Raw genomic sequence first — 24,678 nt, forward strand, 5'->3', positions numbered from 1 at the left:
GCTTGTACCGGGTCCAAGGGATTAAAGCAAGTTGAGGAGGCGATACAATGCCTCCTCACTGCCTGGCAAATGCTCTCTGAAGAGTGACTTGAACACAGATGACTCTTCAGAGAGCATCACACATGTTAAAGAGTCCTTATGGTGACACAATGGCTGGTGAGGCCATGATCAGAGACACTGGGACTAGTTTGGCAGTGATCAGAGACACTGGGACTGGTATGGAAGTGATCAGAGACACTGGGACGGGTGTGACAGCAATTAGAGACACTGGGACTGGAGTGGCAGTGATCAGAGACACTGGGATTGGTGTGGCAGTGATCAGAGACACTGGGACAGGTGTAGCAGTGATCAGAGACACTGGAACTAGTGCGGAGGTGATTAGGGATACTGGGACTAGTTTGACAGTGTGGTGACATTCATGGTTATTGGCACTCGAAACACGGCAAGCAGATGCACGTTTTTTTCCCTACGGAAAAATCCTTGACAAATGCGTCTAAACACTTGGTTGAAAATACACTAAGCTCAAATGCTCAAAAAGCTACATGAGCTACTTTGATGCGTTTGTCATATGTAGGGCAGCCCATTGAGATTACAGTTTTTCACATATTCATGACAATGGAATCTGTTAGAGCTGTTGCAGCAGAACACAAAAGAAAAAAAATAATTTTAACTTTTTTTGTTTTATTTTGTTAACAAAAGTTTATGTACAAACATTTTTGCAGCATCGCAATGTCATAATAGAAATACACATAGTTTTAAGACAAATAAAACAGCATAAACTTTCCAACCTTGTAGATTTATCACACTGGTCTTGGATCTACCAAATGGTGAAAATCTGGCTGAAATTCTCATAGCCCTCACCTTTTGACAGTATCTTCCTTCTGAGACTGTCTATACAATTTTCAGGTAACCAAATCCTTCTCTTCAAAAGGTATTTTTATAGACACTGTATCTGTTAAATGTATTGCTTGCAGGCATATGAGAATGGCAACGCTGAAAACAGCTATGTTTGCTACTAAGCCACCTTTTGGTAGAACGATATCCTTCCTTTACATGTAAATCGTAGATTTATACTACATAGGGCTTGCTATCTTTGATAATCAGTGCCTACCCACATACCAGGGCAGACATCTAATCTTGAGGCATTTGATGTATTTGATTCCTAATCATGACTAACATCTTCACTCACACTTTGAGTAATGTGTTTACAACCTATGGTGGATAGGAGTATCGCGTTCAGCTGAAAATGTCACCAATTGATAAACCACAAAGTAATCAACAGGAGAAGCCTGCTAAACAAAGTGCTTAACATGCATTACTCTTTTCTTTCACATTAGTCTTCATTAATGTGTTCTGCCCCTCCTGGAATCTTCCTATAGTACCATAGACTGAGGGTTTCCAAGGAGAAGTGGAGCAAGTCTAAGTAATGCTCTCACTGGCATTCTGAGGTCTTGGAATTTCAACAGCAGCTCAGAAAAACTACTGCTTCCTGGAGGAAAAAAAAATAATTACAAATTTATGATTAGCAATTGTCTGGTTGTGATGTCAACAAATCTCTCTCTCTCATTTCACACATTTTCAGAAAAAAAAAAGAAATTAAAAAGGGGGATAACAGTGTCACAAGAATAGGCATACCATTTACATATATGCACATGATATAATCAGTGGCATCTCTTGAGGTAGTCCTCAATGACAACTGTGAGGTCCGATTTGGTGCACCAAGATGCATTATGTTGCACATTACTGTACATGAAGGCAGACCAGTTATTTGAATGGACTGCCAACACACCGCGCCTAAAAATGCACCTTATTACTGTTACTCTGCATAGTGGTGTGCTGTAATGCAGGTACAGTACTTGAGGCCAGTTTTAGAGGAAGAAAAAAAAAAAAAGCACTCTACCTGAAATATAAAATCAGACTGAACCCAGAACTTGTAAAGCTCTATCATTAATGTGAAGAACACTTATGCAAAGTAAGCAAATTCAGCCAATATTCCTCATAGAGGTCCGTGATAAAAAAAATGACAGTGGAGATGGGCCCACACGCGTAATTTTGATTGATTGCAAGAATACCAAGACGCTACTGAGAAAAAAAAATATCAAGACCGGCTATTTAGAAAATGTTTTTAGTGATTGGGATATAGTGCATAAATCCTTTACTGTGTACAGTCTTTATGGAAACTTTTAATCATAGTACAGAATGAAATCATGGCATATTATTATGTTTACTGAAGGGTTATAAATATACACATGCCAACAATAAACCATGAAAGATTAGAAACAAAACAATACGAACCTTCAAGTTTTCCTTCCAGTAACAGCTTTGGAGCAGGCACTGAATAGTAAACCAAGAAACAGGCCAACATACTAAGCTGGGAGTCTTCCACTGGCTGGCCAGCTAAATAAGAGTGCAGAGTGATGTCTCCTCCACCTATTGGGATGAGGGAATAAGGGAAGGAAATAATCATCATGTGCCAATTTGTTTTACCAAATTAACATACAAAACGTATATCTATTGCAAAAAAAGCAATTGTGTCAATATGATGATGACATTTTAAATGTACAAAGGCATTTGGGATTCTTTTACCAGGGACTAACATGAATGAAGAAATAAGTGAAAAGCACAAATAGATATTTTCTGATTTCAGAAGTCTGTGTGAACTAGCCCTAAAATATTTCTCTAATATAAGATTTACAATCGAATACAAAAATAAACACATCAGCTTGACACCTATAGATTTACAGTGCATCTGGAAAGTATTCATAGTGCTTCACCTTTTTCACATTTTATGTTACAGCATTATTCCAAAATGGATTAAGTTCATTATTTTCCTCAAAATTATACAAATACCCCATAATGGCAACATGAAAGAAGTTTGTTTGAAATCTTTGCAAATTTATAAAAAAACAAAAAAAGAAAACTCAATACTTTGTTGAAGAACCTTTACAGCCTCAAGTCTTTTTCAGTAGGATGCTACAAGCTTGGCACGTGTATTTTTGGGCAGTTTCTCCTATTCTTGGAGGATTTTTATTTGGAGGACTTCTCAAAGAGTCAGGCTGGATGGGGAGCATCAGTGCAAAGCCATTTTCAGATCTCTCCAGAGATGTTCAATCAGGTTCCAGTTTGGGCTCTGGCTGGACCAGTCGACATTCATAGTTGTCCTGTAGCCAGTCCTTTGTTATCTTGGCTGCGTGCTTAGGGTCGTTGTACTGTTGGAAGATGAATCTTTGCCCCAGTCTGAGGTCTAGGGCACTCTGGAGGTTTTCATTAAGGATGTCTCTGTACATTGCTGCATTCATATTTCCCTCGACCCTGACTAGTCTCCCAGTTCCTGCCGCTGAATAACATCCCCACAGCATGATGCTGCCACCACCATGCTTCACTTTAGGGATGGATTTGGCCAGGTAATGAGCAGTTTTCTCCAGACAGGATGCTTGCTATTCAGGCCAAAGGATTCAATCTTTGTTTCATCTGACCAGAGAATTTTGTTCCCTCGATCGCTCAGTTTGGCCAGGCGGCCCACTCTAGAGTCCTGATGGTTTCAAACTTCTTCCATTTACAGATAATGGAGCCCACTGTGTTCATTGGGACCTTCAATGCTACAGACATTTTTCTGTACCCTTCTACAGATCTGTACCTCAATACAATCCTTACTCGGATGTCTAAAAACAACCCCTTTGACTTCATGGGGCCGTGACGAGGCTCTGTGGTTTACGCATGCATTTGCAAATGCGTGCGGACTAAACCCCTGTTTTTAACGCACTGTTAGACAGGCTTATTTGGTTGTCAGCTAGCTGGTGGTAAGTAGGCTTGGTTTTTTTCCTGGGCATTCCCCAGGCTTTGTTGTTATCTGTTTCAGCCTTCCAATGTTGCTTACTGCTATAGCCAGCTATAGATGAGGGTGGTGGAGAGTTTTTTGTATCATCACGTTGGTGTTTGTATTGATCTAGCAATGCACCAACACCTATGCAGCCATAGTGCAATTTGCTGGGTACTTGGTGTGCTCCTGTACCTTTAAGAAGGGGTGGGCTCCCCTTCAGTCCACCTGCCCTCATTTATCCATTAGAATGCATGTGCCTCCACTGTGGGGACACTCATATTTTTTTTTTGACACTCGTATTTTAATGTTAGGACCACAGATGTCAGGGTGCCGTGACGAGGCTCTGTGTTTTACGCATGTGTTTGCAAATGCGTGCGGACTAAACTCCTGTTTTTTACGCACTGTTAGGTTAATTTGGTTGTCTGCGAATTGGTGGTAAGTAGGCTTGGGTTTTTTTCTTGGGCATTCCCCAAGCTTTGTTGTCCTTTGACTTCATGACTTGGTTTGTGCTCTGACATGCACTGTTAACTGTGGGACCTTATATAGGCAGGTGTGTGCCTTTCCAAATCATGTCCAATTAACTGAATTTACCACAGGTAGACTCCAATCAAGTTGTAGAAACATCTCAAGGATGATCAGTGGAAACAGGATTCACCTCAATTTTGAGTGTCATGGCAAAGGCTGTGAATACTTAGGTACATGTGATTTTTTTTGATTTTTTATTTTCAATAGATTTTGCAAAGATTTCAAACAAACTTCTTTCACGTTGTCATTATGGGGTATTGTTTGTAGAATTTAAAAAGCAAAATAATGAACTGAATCAATTTTGGAATAAGAGCCGGTTCACACTGCGGGCGATGCGAGGCGACACGACTTGCCTCGCCTCGATCTGACAAGTCGCCCCCGTTCTGTACAATGGAACCGTTCTGAGAGGAGCGACTCGAGTCGCTCCGACTCAGAAAAAAGGTTCCTGTACTACTTTCGGGCGACCTCGGGGCGACTTGCATTGACTTCTATACAGAAGTCATCTGCAAGTTGCCGCTGAGGTCGCGGCGAAGCAAGTCTGTGTCGCCTCGCATCGCCTGCAGTGTGAACCGGCTCTAAGGCTGCAACATAAGAAAATGTGGAAAAAGTGAAGCGCTTTGAATACTTTCCGAATGCACTGTATGTTCACCGATGCATTATCATATCCCATGATGTCAAAGAAAACATGCGCATGGACAAACCTGCCTCATGGCCTTTTCCTGGTAGAGAATGGCTGAAGGCTATTGTAGAGATAAAATTCCTCCAAAGTGAGGGAATCCTGATGTGTCACCAGATCTACTATATGTCCTATGCTTATGTGCAAAAAGTTATGTCCACTAATATTCCAAAAATAAAATAAATTAAATAAAACAAAATGAACAATTAAAGTGCTCCCAAAAAAAGTTCTATTTTTGTGCCCCAAAGCAGTCCCTATGAGCCATAAATTCCACATGCCCACTCTTCAAACTGCATTGCAAGTGCTTCCTAATCTAAATGTTCATATACCCCTGTTTTAGTGCAAGAAATTTACCACATGTGCGTCTAAGCCCATATATACATTCAGTGTGCTATAAAACCACTCCAGTGCTTGTGTATTCAGTGCCACTTCACACATCCCCTTTGTTTTGGGAACGCTTTACTATTATCCCTGGGTAGATATTAGTGTGGTGTTCAGTTGTTGGATTGGGAAGAATTAGGAATACTTTTTAACCATAAATGAAGGTAAATCTGTAATTTTAATTTCACCAGAACTAATGTCCCTATTGGAAGATTTCCCATCTATTACTGTATTGGTGACAACCCAAAATGTGGGATTTTCCTTTACCTTCACTTTTAATGAAAAAGGTAAACAGGAAAAACAGAGTAAATCTCCCTAACAGGGGCACAGACAGCTATAAAAACTTACAAGTGCTCTACTCTATCAAAAACGAAAAAAAAAAATAAACAAATAGTTTTCCCATTTAGTTACACTTTTCCATGAAACTCCCGTGACACATTTTTATTGCACAAACCATCAGGTAATTGGACACTGGCAAAGCTTTCTAAGACATGTTCCTTTGGGGTGCCTCCCCTATAACCCTACTCTTCTCTATGAGTCCACTGTTTCATAGCATTCAATGCAGTTACCAAACAATGGAAAGGAGGCTGGCCTGTGTCCTGTACTATACTCCAGGATATTGAATTTACAGATAAGTCAAAATTCCTCTTATTTTATTGGGACGATACAGGACACAGGCAAAGTATTCATGAAACCTTGAAACATCTTCAAGCCATGAATCAGAAGGGTGAATAAGAACTGGGCAAACAGAAATGTGCCCAACAAGAGGCGCAATAATAACAAGGGTCAAAAAACCCAACTTCATAGTGCTGCTGCAAGAACCCTGTGGCCAAAAGCTGCATCCACAGAGCATTAGACATCCATCTGGTAGAACTTTGAGAAATTTTAAATAGAAGACCATGTGGCTCACTTACAAAGCTGTGCTACAGAGGGCTGATGCCAGAAAGCACAGACAACTCTGGGTGAATGGGCAAATAAAAGTGCAGGAAAAGATTTGTTCTTGAGAGTATAGGCTTGGTCTATCAAATGTATTATACATCAAGGCAATGGTGGACTTTGAAGCATGGTTTCCCTTGTGAGTTCCTGAGAACAGGACAAAGAGGGAATCTGTTTGTCTGATCAAAGCTGTTTCTTTGAGGTAGACTCGTATGGCCCCGACTACATCCAGGCAATAATATGCCAGCTTGCAATTCTGTGCAATTCTTAAAGAGGGGGTTTTGAGGAAAAACAATAAAATGTTTTAAATGGGATTACGATATGGAAGTTCTTTCTTTTCCCTCTTTGTTTGGAATGGAGCCCAACATTGTATGACCCAACCCGCCGATGCAGCATTCCTGGGAAATTGGAGAAAGAGTGATTAAATCCATGTGTGTTATGCTTATTATCCAGTTGATTCTGGTAAGAGTCTATTTTGAAGGGAGATGTGTGTACCCTGTTTTTCACATGTGGAGGTGTTAGTGTCAGTTTATCACCTTAAGTGTGGAAATTATACCGCTTCTATTTGGACAATCTCATCCCACTAATCAGGGAACTAATATAGGATTTGGCTGCATCATATTATGGCTCTCTCTTCACTTAACTGCACTGCAAGTTAATACTTCTATGGTTAGTATTATACTTATAGCGCTGCTTTTCTGTGTTTATAATTTGTGTATTGAGCTCAGATTGGGCTTTACAATAACTGCTTTAGCCTTAATTGGCAACTTTTATATTTATCCTGATTTGAGGAGTTTAAATCGTTTTTCACCTAAACCATAAGAGCAATTGAGTAGGGAGGGGTGCAGTTTCTATACAAGTTTTATTTTTACATCCAGGCAATGAAGAGAGATTGTCTTTGTGTGATTTGGAGAAGGGCATACGAATGGCTATTTTGGTTCTATGGTTCTTACATAGGTGTAAGACCGATACCTCCTTAGAAAGGTTTTTCTTTTTTTTTTTTAAACAAGTGAGAGAGAAGCCAGATGGTTTTGGAACCGAATGAACAAGGTTGAAACCTGTCCTATGACAGTGCTTAAGGATTAGGTTCTGGTCAAGACCTGATTCTAGGAAGGCCAGAACATGAGGCCTTCCTAGAATCTTCCTAGTAGTTTCTAGGCTTGAATTGCTCGTGTTCACACCAGGCAAAGTAGGAATTCCACGTATGATAATAGATCTTTCTGGAAGTAGCTTTCCTTGCTTAGAAAGGTAGGAATAACAAGCTCAGCAACCCTTTTATCCATTAGGACTTGGGCTTCAACAGCCATCCCGTTAAAGCTCTGAGACAGCAGATCCAGTCTGTTGTAGAGGCCAGGGGATTGTGTGCTAGAAGTCCAAGTATGTCTGTGTCTTCTAAGCCAGTTTGATCAACGAGAAGGACCTTCTTCCTCTTGAGCAGATGAAGTAGAATTCACACTGGGAGAAAGGCATAGATTAAACCGACACCAGGGAATTACTGAGACGCCTGAGGCCCATGCTAGAAGATGCCTGGTCCTGGCCAAAAACAGAGGTAATTTGTTGTTGAAACTGAAGGTCATGAAGTCAACATCCACAGTCCCCCCATCTCCCTATCAGAGTAAAGGGCCCATTCCCCTTCATCCAGGTGGTAGGGACTGAGGTAGTCACTTTCTATCGTATGATTAAGATATTAGATTTTGTTCTTGGATTAGATATACTTTAAAAATGACACTGTCACCAGAACAGGGGTAGAAGAAAAACCTCCCAATGGTGACATGGGGAAGATTTTTTTTTATCACTTTCTGCATAGTCTCTTGTAAAGGAAGTGAGAGTAAACATTTGAATGGGTATAAAGACAACTAGAAAAACCTAAAATAGCACCTTTAGAAAGGGGACCACAGTGTCTGCAAAATGTAGGTCGATATAACATTTTATTTTGAACAAGCTATGTTATTACAACTAAGATCTCATTAAATACTCATGGTATCTCAGCTGGCCATGTACCCTCCACAACGTGTGAAAAGTAAAGGCACGGGATACATTTTCATTCAAAAATAAAACCTGACATGGGTTCTAACTCTTTTCCCGTCAATAAACTAGGAATAAGGTAACCTAAACATGAAAGTTTACCAAAGTTTAACCCTAAAACATAACTAAATATTTAACTCCACAAAATGTAGCCATGACAAGTCCTACACAAAGTTAACCCTTTCAAATATTTACATTGGCTTCATTAAAACCACCTGCACTCTGCAACTAATAGAGCAGCGTTGCGTAGCCAATGCTGGAAGTAACTAGCTTTAACATGTCATCATCAGCCCACATAATTCAAACTTGAATGCATGTCAATTCTACCTTGAAGCCACTGGTCTAGGGTGTTATCAATCGTACATTTCATCACTGGCAAAAACTCAGAATTCATGAAAAGCCTTCGACAGGGTATGCCATTCATCCTCTCTTGGAGGCTCTGAGAGCTAAAAAACTCTAGAACCAGCTTTATCTGCCATAGTGCAAAGGTCTCTGTTGTTTCCCTCCTCTCTAGTCCTCGAACAGCCTAATTAAATAAAAAAATAAAATAAATTTAAAAAAAGATCTATGAAATGTTTCAATTGCAACTTGAATTTAAGACAATAAAACTTACATTTGACAAGTTATTAAAAAAATTTAGAAACTACAATGCCATGTACTTTACTTTTGTGAGGTATCCTATCAGCATTACAACTTCAACACGACCAGGAAAAAATTTACGAGCAATGATGAATAATGGGTGAACAAAATGAGCTGCGCTAAAAACAAAAAATTATATACCTAAAACCTAATCCAAAACTATACCGATAGATATAGAAAAGAACAATATTAAGTGACGAAAATATGATTAGTAAATAGTATACATAAATGCTATTATATCATCATATAAGTGAATAAAGTGTATACTAGATCTAAAATGAAGTTAACATAAATAATATAGAAAAAACCCCCCACAAAAATTAATGTATATTAAAACAAAAATTGTGTGTGCTAAATCTAAACCAATAAAATTAGCAAAAATAGTATTCAAAAGCAATAAAGAGTTCATATATAATGAAGAAAAATTTGTCCAAAAAGTATTGTTGATTCCTCAAAATTGATATTAAGGTGCAAAAAAATCCACAAATGCGTGTATATAGAAAATAATCAAAACAATCCTCCACCAGTGAGAAGAGGGGCCGCTTACCAGAGTTTTAGATCCCAGTATTAGTGAGATCAGTAAGGCAACAGCACAGAGGTTTCAGGATAAACCGTCACAGGCACCACACCGTTTGCATCTCCAATACGAACACGTCCGTTCGTGACGAAACGCGCGTAGGGAGATAGGCGTTCTGACGTCTCCGCGTTCTACGCCCAACCAGGAAGTGCGGGCGGCACACGAGTCCGGCCGGCTCGTTTTTTATGTGATCGTTTTTTCTATACATATGTGAGTGTAAATTTTTTTATTCTATTTCATTAAACCAAGTGGTTTTACGCTATGCGAGTGCCTTTGATTTTTTATACATGATCCACGATACCCTCGTTTCCTGACTGGAGGCTTCGTATTGGAGATAGAAGAAGCGTGGTGTCAGCAATCTACGATACCTTCGTTTTCCGATTGGAGCCTTCGTATTGGAGATGCAAACGGTGTGGTGCCTGTGACGGTTTATCCTGAAACCTCTGTGCTGTTGCCTTACTGATCTCACTAATACTGGGATCTAAAACTCTGGTAAGCGGCCCCTCTTCTCACTGGTGGAGGATTGTTTTGATTATTTTCTATATACACGCATTTGTGGATTTTTTTGCACCTTAATATCAATTTTGAGGAATCAACAATACTTTTTGGACAAATTTTTCTTCATTATATATGAACTCTTTATTGCTTTTGAATACTATTTTTGCTAATTTTATTGGTTTAGATTTAGCACACACAATTTTTGTTTTAATATACATTAATTTTTGTGGGGGGTTTTTTCTATATTATTTATGTTAACTTCATTTTAGATCTAGTATACACTTTATTCACTTATATGATGATATGATAGCATTTATGTATACTATTTACTAATCATATTTTCGTCACTTAATATTGTTCTTTTCTATATCTATCGGTATAGTTTTGGATTAGGTTTTAGGTATATAATTTTTTGTTTTTAGCGCAGCTCATTTTGTTCACCTATTTAATTTGATATCGGAGTATTACGATTAGGGTTGCTGCTTATAGGTTACTTTCTTTTGCTGTTTGAGTAGCGCGGTTTACCCTTTGTACCGTGTTAATGATGAATAATGAAAACCACAGAAAGTAAGATCTTATACTACATCAAAATTACCTGGTCAATTGCTATGTAGGCAGGAAGCATCTCAGGGTTCTCTTGAATTACACATTCATACAAAATAGAGGAAAACAAGTCCAGGATGTCCTGTTTCTGAAGGTATAAATGGTTATAGAAAGTTGGGAGGATAATTAGAATTGTATATTGCGATGCAGAAAAGTACCTAAATTATTTACACAATTTGTGCTTCAGTTGTCAAAACTCAAAAACAATTTCAATGTCAACTCTTATACAATTAACCACTTCCCGCCTGGGTGGTGGTTCTGTTATCCTGACAATATGACTTCTTTCAGGACAACATGCGTGGCGATTGGTGGTGCTGTGTGTCACATTGACACACCGCATCTCCGAACGTGCCTCTGACAGAGGCTCCTTACCACGTGATCAGCTATGACCAATCACAGTGTAAACCAGGAGGTGTCAGTAAATGGCTTTCCTCAGTTCGCACCGACAGGAAGAGCTGATTGACAGATCTCCCTGTCCGAGGGGGGGGGGGGGTCTGCGCTGATAATCAGCACATTGATTATCACAATGATCAACAGCGCAGCCCCCACCCATCAGTGGTGCCCATCAGCTATGCCTGTCAGTGCCCTTCAGATGCCAATCAGTATTGCCTCTCAGTAGCTCCTCATCAGTGCTGCCTATCCAGTGCCATCTATCAGTGCTGCCTATCCAGTGCCATCTATCAGTGCTGCCTATCCAGTGCCATCTATCAGTGCTGCCTATCCAGTGCCATCTATCAGTGCTGCCTATCCAGTGCCATCTATCAGTGCTGCCTATCCAGTGCCATCTATCAGTGCTGCCTATCCAGTGCCATCTATCAGTGCTGCCTATCCAGTGCCATCTATCAGTGCTGCCTATCCAGTGCCATCTATCAGTGCTGCCTATCCAGTGCCATCTATCAGTGCTGCCTATCCAGTGCCATCTATCAGTGCTGCCTATCCAGTGCCATCTATCAGTGCTGCCTATCCAGTGTCATCTATCAGTGCTGCCTATCCAGTGTCATCTATCAGTGCTGCCTATCCAGTGTCATCTATCAGTGCTGCCTATCCAGTGCCATCTATCAGTGCTGCCTATCCAGTGCCATCTATCAGTGCTGCCTATCCAGTGCCATCTATCAGTGCTGCCTATCCAGTGCCATCTATCAGTGCTGCCTATCCAGTGCCATCTATCAGTGCTGCCTATCCAGTGCCATCTATCAGTGCCGCCTATCCAGCGCCACCTATCAGGGCCGCCTATCCAGCGCCATCTATCAGTGCCGCCTATCCAGTGCCATCTATCAGTGCCGCCTATCCAGTGCCACCTCATCAGTGCCTGTTAGATTTTTTTTTTCTCTCCGCAGCTCACTAACTTATTTCCAGATTCTGGAAAACTGATACTACCCCTTTGCTTAATCTTTGGGCAGATACTATCAACAATATCATGCTTATGGAGGAGATGCAGGCTAGAGAATCAGACAACTGGGAAAAGCACAACAAACTATGGGGTGTCTGGATTCATTATTCTAACTCAGATAAGTTTCAAAGACGATTTTACACCTAGATAGGATATGTTTTCCTCTCAGGGGATGTTTTATTTAATGGCTCTATAGAGATTGTCTACTTATCGCATCTTTTGTGTCGTTCTGCTCCGTCTCTTACCCTTTTTTCCTCTTACTTTGTTTTCCTCCCTTTCTGCTGCTCCCCCCTGCCCCTTTCTCTCCCCCCATGTTATTCACATTCCTGGATATGACTCACTGTTTGGCCCTTTTGTTACCATGTCTTATTATCTATCAGTTACTACTTCTTTTTTTTCCCCTCCTCATCTCTTCTTTTTGTACCCACATAGGTTTTTATGCTCCTTATCTGAGAGCACTGATAATAAAACTATATTTAACCAAAAGAGGACCAGATGAAAGTCGGAAGCTGTGCAGTCTCTTTTGTTAACCCATAGTACTCTGCTCTGTGTTTGCCCATGTCTGTATATTTTTTTTTAGTTTAGTTGGAAGCAACTCTGTGTTTACTCTTACAGCTAATGAAACAACGCTCCATCCCTCCTGAAAAGTGATTAAACCAAAACTTATTGTCTCATGTATAACTGCATGCCTTTGGTATGTCATAAGGGTAAAGATGGAGGTCACAACAGCTCTATGTTCACAGATGAAAAACATTATGCTTTCAAATAAATGTACGCTGTATCTATAGTGAATAATGAAGGGGGTATGGTTATGTTTTGGGGCTGCTTTAAAGCGACTGGTATGGAATTCCTTGAACCTGTTAGGACTGTTTCACACAGGCTTCAACTTGTATAAGAATAGTGTGAACAGAGAGTTCATGAAAATTTTGTCAAACTTCAAGTAAATTTTTCTAAGCCTGTGAAGTGCCTTTCAGATGGAAATGCTATACACAGATCTTAATGGGAACGCTAATTGTTACTTTAAACACGTTTCTAACAGGCTTTCAACAAACTTCAAGTAGTGCTGAAGTCCACTAGCAGCTTGTTTAAAGTGCCAATCTGCATTCCCATTAGGTACTGTTTTCAACATTTACAAACAGGAGCTGGATTGTAGGTTCAGCGACTCTTAATGAAAGATCTGCAAATGCCTTGTAAAAGTTTGCTGTTCACACTGCTCTTAAAGAAGCTAAAACCTGTGTAAAACAGACCAAAAGCTCTCAAGACTGTCAAAGAATTATTTTGAGAAATACACTATCCGGGGTCAGAAAGCTTTGTCTAAATCGCAGGTCATGAGTCCTACAGAAAAACTCAAAACACACAGCTAAAAGCACCTAAAAATAGGCAAGACCAAAACATTTGACTGTTTTGATGCGGTTTTCTATGAGCTCTGATATGAAACAAATTAAACATCTGGAAAGAACTGAAAATGCAATCAATGGAAGGGGCCCACAGTTGGCTGGAGCTCTTTGCGGAACCGGAGAGGGACAAAATACCTGCTGGCAGGTGCAGCAAGCTCACTGAAAGCTACAAAAAAATTTTTTTGCAGTGATTGATTAAAAAGGTTGTGCAGCAAAAATAGGTTGTTAAAGGTCCCATCATATTTGTCCATTCCATTATCATGTTATCTAAAATACTCTGTTGAATCCAAAGCAAAGTCTGATTTGTACTAAATATGAAATTAACAATCCTTGAAGCCAATTACTTTGGTCAGTTTCAAGTTTTTTTTTTTAAGAGAACATTGGGCTCTACTTTTTCATGGAAGGGTACCAAAAATGTTTCCCATTTTCATATTTTGTTAAAAAAACATAAAAAGCAAGTAGGGCTGCAGGGATAAGGATTTTCTATTGTTGCCTATGGAGAAATTGTGGTCTGGCAAAAACTTTTAGAGAAAATTTAAACTTTAAATTACATATTTGCTCATGGAAATTAGTTTTTGCTTTTAAAAGAAGACCCAGAATATAAGTTTCAGGTGTCTATAGGAACCAAATAAGGGTATATTCCACCACAGCACAGCTAACTTCTTCCACATTTTAAAAAGGATAAGCTCACCTTAAAAAAGATATATATAAATGCACATATTTAGCATTAAAAAGTCTATTTTATTTTTATTTTTCACAGGAGCCTTCAGAGCATTTCCCTTGCAATCAGTGGATCGCTGGTGCAACGTCAGGCTCCGGCACTGTCTGCAACTTCTGTACAGGCTTTCTGTTACAGACCTGTAGGCAGCGTGATTGGACTACGAGTGTGCTGATTAGCTTGCTTGCGGTCTATTGAGAACTCCAGGCCTTCTGCTGCGGTTGCAGATTCCTGTGAATGATTGATGTGGCTGTGCAGGTGGAACCCTGCATAGCTGCACTGTTTCCAAAATGTGACAGAGGACGCGGGGAGAGTATTCCCTGTTCACTATCACAGGGAGGGGAGAATCGGGGTGAGGGGGTCAGGTCTGCAGCATATTATATGTTACACCCTAAATATGGGTGCAATGTGTAACATGCTCCAAAAGGTGAACTTAGCCTTTCTAAACCAAGAGCCCCTTTTACCCTTTATCAAACAGCAATTCTTTTTAAACATTACTGATACTAAAATAGTCAAAACTAAAGACAGCAATCAGATAAAGATAAAAATCTTAAATTCGTTTTACACCACATATAAAAGTTTCAATAGAAATCGGAATTTGCATATTAGAAAAAGAACCCAAATTTTACCTGGCCCATATCAGTTGTTGGCTTGCAAAAGTATTCGGAGAACGACAGCAATGCCGGATCAGATGTGAATGCGGAAATTGCCTCTGGCTAATAAGGAAAGAAACAACAGTGTGTGCTTAACTGTTTATCAAGCAACATCCCTTACTCAAGTCATGCCACACTTTATTATAACTCCAAAATGCTTCAATTCGTGACAGAACATTCCACATAAAATGAGCCTCTGGTATATTGAGCCATACATATAACTATTAAAAAAAAAAAAAAAAAAAAACACCATTTAATTTTATAAGAATCATACTTACCTAGGTGGGCCGATGCTGCATCTGTCCCCCACCAGCTCTAAGACTGAGAACTGAGTGAACCAAGAGCTCGGTTCTCAGAGCTCTGTGTGCAGAGAGCTGGTGACTGTCAGTCACCGCTGTCTGCTCTGCCCCCCCCCCCCCCCCGTGCTCACTGAAGTGCTGGGCTGTGCAGCAGGCAAGAGCGGCTGGCTGAGAGCCTGAGCCAGGTGCCCGTCAAGGGCTGTGAGCAGATCCCGACCATGTTGTTGCGATCTTACCCCAGCCTGGACTGGCTTTGTGACTTTAATCCGTTCTCTGCTGAAAACAGGTCACAGGAGTGCAGAATGAACTGTACTGCTTTGATGCAAAGGAGAAATACAGCCAAACAGGCTTTGACTGTACTTACTTTTTTTTTAATATACACAGTGCATTTACACATTTAAAGCAGAATTAAAAAAATGCCTGTATGCATGAACATACTGCATTTTTAGGCAGCAATGTGCAAGAGGTCTGACAGATTACATTTTTTTTCATTTAAATTAGTATTAAAATCAAAAGAAAAAACATTTATGGTGTTGCAGCTTGCCAATTCTTACATGTGATGGCTGCATTAGTTTTCTATTTTTTATTTTCACCTGGTGATCTGGCCAGTAAGTCTGTTTTCCAACAGAAGCTCTCCTGCAAACGTAGCAATTAGAGTGTTAAGACAAACCATTTACAATGGTGCTTACAATGATCAGCTTTTATTTATTCCTGTAAAACTTTTATCCTGAAAGAAAACTTGCTTGTGTAACTGCAGTGTGCAAACAGGCTTTGGCTTCAATTTGTTAGTGTATCTAAATCTACTAGTACTGTACGTCATACACTACCCTACTCCCAGGCTGACAATGCTGCTGTCCAAAAGGTGCCACTGTGCTCCTTCATCCAGAGTGGGGACACACTAATGCATGAGGTGTGTTTACTGGCCAAATCACCATGTTTTTAAAAAATAAATAAAAAAATAAATAAATAAAAGGGAAAAAGGCCTAAAAAAAGGAAAACGAATGCAGCCACCACATCTAAAGGTTGGTAAGCTTGAATATATTACATTTTTGGTTTTGTGTTTAATATCGCTTTAAATAGAACTGGGAAGGGTTAGAATTGCTCTGTGTGAACCCAACTGGTTAGGTCTCCCCTAAATCTTTATCCATAGTGCAAAAGGAAACGTGGGTAACCAGTACAGGAAAGCACAGACAGTAATTAAAACCTCACAGGAAATTGTAGAGTTCCACAAATTATGTCATTAGGCTCTGTCCCAGTCAGAGACTTCCCCATCACTTCCTGTCCCTCTGACCCTTTGTCATTTGTTTGACAACGCTGTCTCTTACAGGCTTCTATTAACTCTATGAATACATCATCATTTGATTCACCCTTTGACTAATACCAATACGAAGGTAGCGCATGTTTGCACTTATTATTTATTTAGAGAAAATGATGTACAAAAGGAAACATTTGTATTGCATTCTATATAGCATTCCCACAGCCACACAAAGCAAGCGCCTTGTAAAATTGCATACAACATCACTGTCTTGGAAAACAAAGGCTACTGAAGTGAAAATAAATCCAAGATACTTTTTAGAACAATGTTTGAGATGGAGATTTGACATCTTGTAGTAGTGTTCCTAAAAGAGCCAACAAGAAGTCATAAGTAACCCTAAGGCCCCTTTCACACTGGGGCGTTTTCAGGCGCTACAGCGTTAAAAATAGCGCCTGAAAAAATCTGGCCCCTTTCACTCCGGTGCGCTAGCATTACGGTGAAAAAAGTCCTGCCAGCCGCATCTTTGGAATCAATGGGGCAGTACGGCTATAGCGGGGCTTTGCGGGGGGGTTTTAACCCTTTTTGGCCGATAGCAGGGGTTAACACTACCCCACTAGCGGCCGCATACCGTCGCTAAAAATAGCACCGCTTTACCACCGATGCCACTCCCGCCCCAGTGTGAAAGGGGCCTAAACCCTTTCGCTGCCAGGCCCTGTATTATATTTTACACACTCGTGGCCAGACCATTTTTGCAATTTTTCCATTGGTTTTTCAATTTTCCCTTATAGCTTTCAAAGTTTGTAAAAGACCCCCAAACCATATATTTTCTGAAAGCGCAAGATCATTAGAATAAAAAGAAGTTGCTTCTAAGGTCCCCCGATACTTTGCAAATGTTTATCAAAACAATATATTTTTTCTAATAATTCACTAAAATCATGATTACCAAATTTTACAAAATTCCTACTAAATATAAAAGCTTAATCTGTATTGAGTTAATAAATAACAAATAACTGTAACTTTTAAATTGTGTCTTTTTGTGAAATGGTGAAATTTGAACAGACACAAAAGTGTAAATATCTAAATTACTCCAAAAATCTGAAGGTTTTAGTTTTTCCCTTACAGCTTTCAGAATTTGTGAAAGACCCCCAAAGTTATATTTTTTCTGAAAGCATATGACCTCTAGAATAAAAAGAAGGTGCTACTGATTTATTTAGACCCAGCAGTATTTGTGCAAATGTTTATCAAACCAACATATTTGCAAAAAAATTAAAACCATTATTAGCAGATAAAAACACAGCCAATATTACAAAATTCCTGCTAAATCCCTACTAAATATAAAAGCTTAACCTGTATGGAGTTAATAAATAACAAACATTTGTAAATGTTAAAATGCGGAAAATGGTGAAAATCGAACGTACCCAAAAATCTCTCTAAATATTTGTAAAAAAGACCCCCCAAACCATATATTTTCTGAAAGCATATATGACCTCTGGAATAAAAAGAAGGTGCTACGGATTTTTTTAGGCCCTGTGGTATTTGCACAAATATTTTTGCTAAACATTTACTAAAATTAGCAGCAGATAAAAAAACACAGCTAATTAAGCAATGATTCACACCAAAATAGAAGCCATCCTTCTGGACAAAGTCCCTAAATTTGAGCAGCTCTGGAACTCTTGAGTAAACCAAATGTTACCGCCTGACTTCGATGAAACCTTACTACGCCCATGATATCTTTTTAGCAAACTTTCTTTACCCTGCCCCCTGACACCACTCTTTTTCCCTCCCCTAGGGGGATCCCTTTACCCACCTCCCCTTTTTCTCTTCCTTCCTTACCCCTTATCTGACCCCCCCTTCTCTTGCTCTATTCTACCCCTCCTATGTACTTGCCCCTCATCCCCTCACTTCTTTCTCGTCTCTACCCTCCCCATTCTACCACCGCAGCCTTACTTTAATTTGTTTCCAGCCAGGCGTTCCCTTTCGTTCACACCATTACACTCCCTGACCTGCAGTCTCCCAGTACTCTTGAGCTCTTTGGTATTGTCCTCTGTTGAGGTGCCAAATGGCTATCTCTGTTACGTACTAGGCATGACTGGGAGCCTTACTTAAAAGCTCATGCCCCCCCAACCCCCCCCCCCTTATTCCACCCCCTGTTTTAAAAAAAATTCCAAACCATTCATATACTGTTTATGCCTAGAATTTCAACCTATGTATAGCAATATGGAGGATTATTCTCCCTTTGATAATTGCCATGCACCTTTGTTTTGACCCTCTAAACAGACCCCCATATCTCTTTTTTTGAGACAGAGAAGGGGACTGAAGATAGTCCCTTTTCTCTGTTGCACGTTACTTAACCACTTTCAGACCGGACCATTTTGCTGGTAAATGACCAGAGGTCTTTTTACAATTTGGCACTGCGCTGCTTTAACTGGTAATTGCGCGGTCATGCAATGTTGTACCCAAACAAAATTTGCGTCCTTTTCTTCCCACAAATAGAGCTTTCTTTTGATGGTATTTGATTGCCTCTGCGATTTTTATTTTTTGCGATATAAACGTAAAAAGACCGCAAATTTTGAAAAAAAAATTCTACTTTTTGTTATTAGAAAAATCCAATAAACTCAATTTTAGTCATACATTTAGGCCAAAATGTATTCAGCCACATGTCTTTGGTAAAAAAAAAGTCAATAATTGTATATTTATTGGTTTGCGCAAAAGTTGTCACATCTACAAACTAAGGTACGCTTTCTGGAATTTACGCAGCTTTTAGTTTACGACTGCCTATCTCATTTCTTGAGGTGCTAAAATGGCAGGGCAGTACAAAACCCCCCCAAATGACCCCATTTTGGAAAGTAGACCCCCTAAGGAAATTGATAAGTGGCATGTTGAGCCCATTGAATATTTTATTTTTTTGCCTCAAGCGATTGAATAATGACAAAAAAAAAAATTTTTTTATTTTTTTTTACACAAAGTTGTCACTAAATGATATATTGCTCACACATGCTATGGGCATATGTGAAATGACACCCCAAAATAAATTCTGCTGCTTCTCCTGAGTACGGGGATACCACATATGTGGGACTTTTTGGGAGCCTAGCCGCGTACGGGGCCCCGAAAACCAAGCACTGCCTTCAGGCTTTCTAAGGGCGTAAATTTTTGATTTCACTTCTCACTACCTATTACAGTTTTGAAGGCCATAAAATGCCAAGATGGCACAAAACCCCCACAAATGCCCCTATTTTAGAAAGTAGACACCCCAAGCTATTTGCTGAGAGGCATTTTGAGTCCATGGAATATTTTATATTTTGCCACAAGTTGCGGGAAAATTACAAACTTTTTTTTTTTTTTTTTCACAAAGTTGTCACTAAATGATATATTGCTCACGCATGCCATGGGCATATGTGAAATGACACCCCAAAATAAATTCTGCTGCTTCTCCTGAGTACGGGGATACCACATATGTGGGACTTTTTGGGAGCCTAGCCGCGTACGGGGCCCCGAAAACCAAGCACCGCCTTCAGGCTTTCTAAGGGCGTTACAGTTTTGAAGGCCATAAAATGCCAAGATGGCACAAACCCCCCCCCCCCAAATGACCCCATTTTGGAAAGTAGACACCCCTAAATTTAGGGGTACACTAGTGAGACTAGGTAATAAATGGCGGGTGCCCTGAAACTATAAAAAAATAACTAACCAACCAGCGTCACCTGTAACAGTTATATGGTGATCACTGGTGAAAGGGTTAACTAGGGGGCAATCAGGGGGCTTTATGCGGTAGTATATGGGGGTCCCTGGCGCTATAAAAAGCTGCGGCGAACCTAAATACCTACCTGACTAACTAGCGTCACCTGTGACACTAATACAGCGATCAGAAAAACGATCGCTTATTAGGCTGGGTTCACACTGGAGCGATGCGGGAACGCCACGAATCCGCGGCGGGTTCCCGCATCGCATGCCTCCCGGCGGCAGTTCACACTGCCCTATGCGAACTGCTGGGAGTGTCAGTGAAATTTTAATGACACCCCCAGATCAGTTCGCATATCACAGTGCGATCTGCAAACTCGGATCGCATGGTGTGAACACCCATGCGATCCGATTCTGCTGCGGGCCAAAAAAAGGGTCCCGTGCGAATTTGCGGCGGGTGCGATGCGAATTTAGCCATACTATCTGTATGGCTGAACTCGAATCGCACAGAGATCGGATGTGATTTGCACTGCAGTGCGGTGCGAATCACATTCGTTCTCATAAACCGCTGCAATGTGAACCCAGCCTTAGTGACACTGGCGACGGGGGGTGATCACGGGGTTAAACCTTTATTGGGGGGGTACATTAGAACTAAAGGGGGCTAACCCTAACTGCCCTAACAGTTATTACAGTCACAAATGACACCAATGCAAAAAAAAAAAAAAAAAAAAATGACATTGGTGTCACTGTGACTGGGGGGCAGGGGTAATTGGGGGGGTGATCGGGGGGTGTGAGTGTGCCTGGCATGTTCTACTGTGTAGTGTCGTGTTGGTGCAACTCACCGATCCTCTCTCCTCGGTGTCGGAACGAAAAATACCGACACGGAGGAGAGATTACATCACTTCCTCTCCTGTGTTTACATTACAGGAGAGGAAGTGATGTCACGGAGCATTTCCATTCGTCGGGAGCGATCGCGAGGGGGTGGCCATGAATAAATGGCCGTCCCCTCATCCGGGATCGCTCCCGAACGAATACCGACCGCCGCAGGCACCGGCCCGATCGGGCCCCCGACCGGCGGGAAGGCAAGGACGTACATGTAAGCCCTTATGCCTGCCCGTGCCATTCTGTCGACGTACATCGTCGTGCGGCGGTCGGGAAGTGGTTAAATGAATAAGTCTGTAAAGAGATACCTCATTCATATCATAAAAATCAGAAATCTCCCTCCACTGAGTCTGGCTGTAATCATTTTAATTGTGGGCAGCTGAAGCGGCTGCCTGTTCACTTCCTGGATTTACTGGCAGAAAAAAAATGTTTTAATATCCAAAGTTAAAACAAGGGCAGAGGATTTAATAAATGTAAAAAAAAGATGAAAAAATGACCGAAGTTCCGCTTTAAATCTTCTGCCCTTGTTGTTTTAACTTTGGATATTAAAATGTGTTTTTTTTCTGCTAGTAAATACCATATACAGGCCACTTCCTGTTTCTTGTCTGGTAAAAAGTCTAGGCTTATGACATCATGCACAGCTCTCTCCCTCACTCTTGTGAGAGTTTGCCAGGAAAGGAGGGGGGACAAGTCATAAGAGGGCTAATGAGAGCTGCAAAACTGGAGCTGTGCCTCTGTGTGTCTGTGTAAATCCAGGAAGTGAACAGGCAGCAGCTTCAGCTGCTCACAGTTAAAATGGTTGCAGCCAGACTCAGTGGAGAGAGATTTCTGCAGCATATTTGGCAAGTACAGAATCACAGTATAGTATATATAAAATAATATGCAAAGTGGCTGGAGAGAAGTTTCAGAATGGCAAAGACGTTTTTATTACAAATTATGTGAGCAACATTTTTTTTCTTAAGTTTTTGGATAGAGTGGAGAGGAATTAAAATATCTGTCTGGTTTTATTGCGGTCTCTGCCCCCGTTAGACCCCCTTAACTTTTGTGCTACTTGTCCTGCAACTTGGGAGTGCTAAGTCGCATGACAAATCGTACCTCATGATTTCCAATGAGAACCATTCATATCTGTGCGACTTTAAGCCACACCCACTTCAAAGTAGTCCCTGCGCTACTTTGGTCCGACTTTGATGCAAGTGGAGGTCCACAGACCTCAAGTTTACACAGGCATTCCCTGAAATTGCACCCACAAAATCATGGTAAAGTCACGGCAGTGTGAAAGGGGCCTTAGGGAGATTCATCCTCTCTATTTGTCCTGTTCCATTCACATTGGAAGTAAAAGAAAATCCCAAATTTTGAGTTATACAAAGAAAATTAATAGGGCAAATCAGTGGGGACACTAGTTCTGGTGGCCCGGGGGTCCCCAAGAGATTCTGTTAATTTGCAGGGATTTCCTCTCACTCCCTGTTTTGGCTATGGGACAAGTAGTAAAGGAAAATCTCCCCAAAGAGGCAAACAAGGCAAAAAATAAAACAGCAACTGGTGTTATAACCCTCCCTTACTCTATCCAATAAAAACAAAAACTTTTTGCCTATAGTTCACACTGGGGCTCTTTTTGCAGGTGCCACAGCACTAACAATAGCGACTGCAAAGCACCCTGAAACAGCTGCTGCTTTGTCTCCAATGTGAAAGCCCTGAAGCGGTGAAGGAGAAGTGTTATACACCGCTCCTGCCCATTGAAATCAATGGGGCACCGTGGCTTTAAGGCAGGAGTCCAGTGCGTTGCGGTGGTTTTAAGGCCACTAGCAGGGGGGGCTTAAAACCACCCCCGCAAGCGGCCGAATAGCGCCGCAAATTCAAACGGTAAATCGCTGCTAAAGTGTGAAAGGGGCCTAAGCTTAAATACATAGAGGGAAACAAATTAAAATTTATACTCTCCATTTGACGCCTTCAAATTTTCAATCAAATAAAAAATAAATAAATAAATAAAAATTTCTCCTTGATTCATTTTTAGCAGCTGCTGTATTGTTTTTTTTTTGCGTAAGATGCATACCCATAGTCAAAGGCAGAGAAACATTTATCAAAGTGGTCCAAAGAGTGTTTCCACCTACCTCCCCTATATTCCCGAGTACTTAAAGAACTCTACTCAGATTTATTTGCCTCTAAATCTCCAAATATAACCTTAATAAAAAAGCATTTTGTAATAAACTGCTAATTCTGGTCATAAACTAGGTGATTTTATGCAACCTTTTTCAAGCAGCTATAAACCATAAAACATTTTGCAGATCAAAGCAACTTACCAACAACTGTTTTATCCATATCAGTAGAAACTATTGGTGGTTGATTATCCATTTGTGCAGTCTATTTCGCAGTCACAAAATGATTGTAAATTCCCCCAAGTAAAGCAGAAACCACCCTTGTCATATTAATCCAATATAGTACATAGCCACAAACAAAAACAGCTAGTAGCATCTGAGGGTGAGAACTAGTATTGACATTTGCAGCTGCCTCTCCTGTGGTCACTTTTACACATTGGAACTATTTTAAGTGAGTGAATTATGATATAGAAAATATGAAATTATAGGCTACAAAAATGTAAAGACACGAGACATCAGTTTTTACATCAAAGAAGAAACTACCTTAAATGTACGAGCTTCAGAGTTTCTGAGAGTAACAGTCTGAGCAAGTAGACTTCTCCAGCCCATGGGGTCCTCTTTGTAGGACAACTGTCCAGCACGAAGCTTGACATACAAAACACCATCCTTAGAAAGGATCGATCTAACAGGGAAAGATAAGAGACAAAAAAAAGTTGGCTTGAGTTGTTACCTTTGCAAACTGGGATACTGGACATCCACTTGTTAGATAATGAATATTAAAGTGGACCTTAACTCTTTTTTTTTTTTTCATCTTTCCATCCAATAAATCTTCTGCCCTATTTGTTTTAACTATGGATAGTAAAAAAAATTTTCTTCCAGTAAATACCTTATACAGCTCACTTCCTCTTGTCTGTTAATTAGCCTAGGCTTTTAATATCATGCAAAGCCCTCTCTCTCTCTCTTGTGAGAATATGCCAGCAAGGGAGGAGAGATGAGTCAGAGCAGAGCCAAGGAGAGCTGCAGAGCTGGAGGGGGCTGGATGAGGGCGGAGATAACAGGAGACTGCAACAATCAATGAGTATTCATCGACAGAGTAAAAATATGCAGGCAATTTTGTGAGTGTCTGTCTGTATATAGGTGTGTGTGTTTGTGTGTCCAGGAAGTAAAAGGAAAGCATCTTCAGAAATGGCTGCAGCCAGACTTATGGCCCGTACACACGATCTGAATATCTTATGAAAACTGTCATCCGACGAAGAATCGTAAGATTTTGCAATCGTGTGTACACTACCTTCGAGAGCCCATCACGACAGTTCATCTGCTATTATTCGACTGGACAAGCATGAAAATTTTCCTCGTACGATACCAGATCATCAGATTTTCATTTAGTCAGTATAGTTGTCGCCCGAAAATATAATACAAATACATTACAAGACATGACATCACTTCCGATCTTTTTTTCTGTCGTACGAGAATTTTTGTGACTTTATTTACCTATTCAATTTCTACTTGCGACTATTAAGCGAAAAAGGTCGTATGATTTGTCGTACCATATTCAGATCATGTGTACGGGCCGTTAGTGGGGGAAGATTTCTGCAGCATATTTGGGATGTACAGAATCACAGTATACATAAATAAT

General features: G+C 40.4%; 1 protein-coding gene across 1 annotated transcript in view; it reads right to left on the reverse strand.

Annotated features, from left to right (window-relative positions):
- Window positions 1-664: 664 nt before the first annotated feature.
- The window catches only part of ANAPC1 (anaphase promoting complex subunit 1), a 175,766-nt gene continuing 151,752 nt past the window's right edge, over window positions 665-24,678 (reverse strand). Inside the window, exons 43-48 of the mRNA XM_077486110.1 lie at window positions 23,586-23,724; window positions 14,815-14,901; window positions 10,673-10,768; window positions 8,691-8,889; window positions 2,296-2,430; window positions 665-1,489 (exon numbers count right to left, since the gene is read on the reverse strand). Of these exons, the coding sequence (XP_077342236.1) occupies window positions 1,374-1,489; window positions 2,296-2,430; window positions 8,691-8,889; window positions 10,673-10,768; window positions 14,815-14,901; window positions 23,586-23,724 (772 nt within the window). The 3' untranslated portion in view covers window positions 665-1,373. The remainder of the gene's footprint in view (window positions 1,490-2,295; window positions 2,431-8,690; window positions 8,890-10,672; window positions 10,769-14,814; window positions 14,902-23,585; window positions 23,725-24,678) is intronic.

Source organism: Lithobates pipiens, unplaced genomic scaffold, assembly GCF_037356315.1.
Source record: "Lithobates pipiens isolate NorthernLeopardFrog02 unplaced genomic scaffold, aLitPip1_a1.2 Scaffold_18, whole genome shotgun sequence".
Taxonomy (NCBI): domain Eukaryota; kingdom Metazoa; phylum Chordata; class Amphibia; order Anura; family Ranidae; genus Lithobates; species Lithobates pipiens.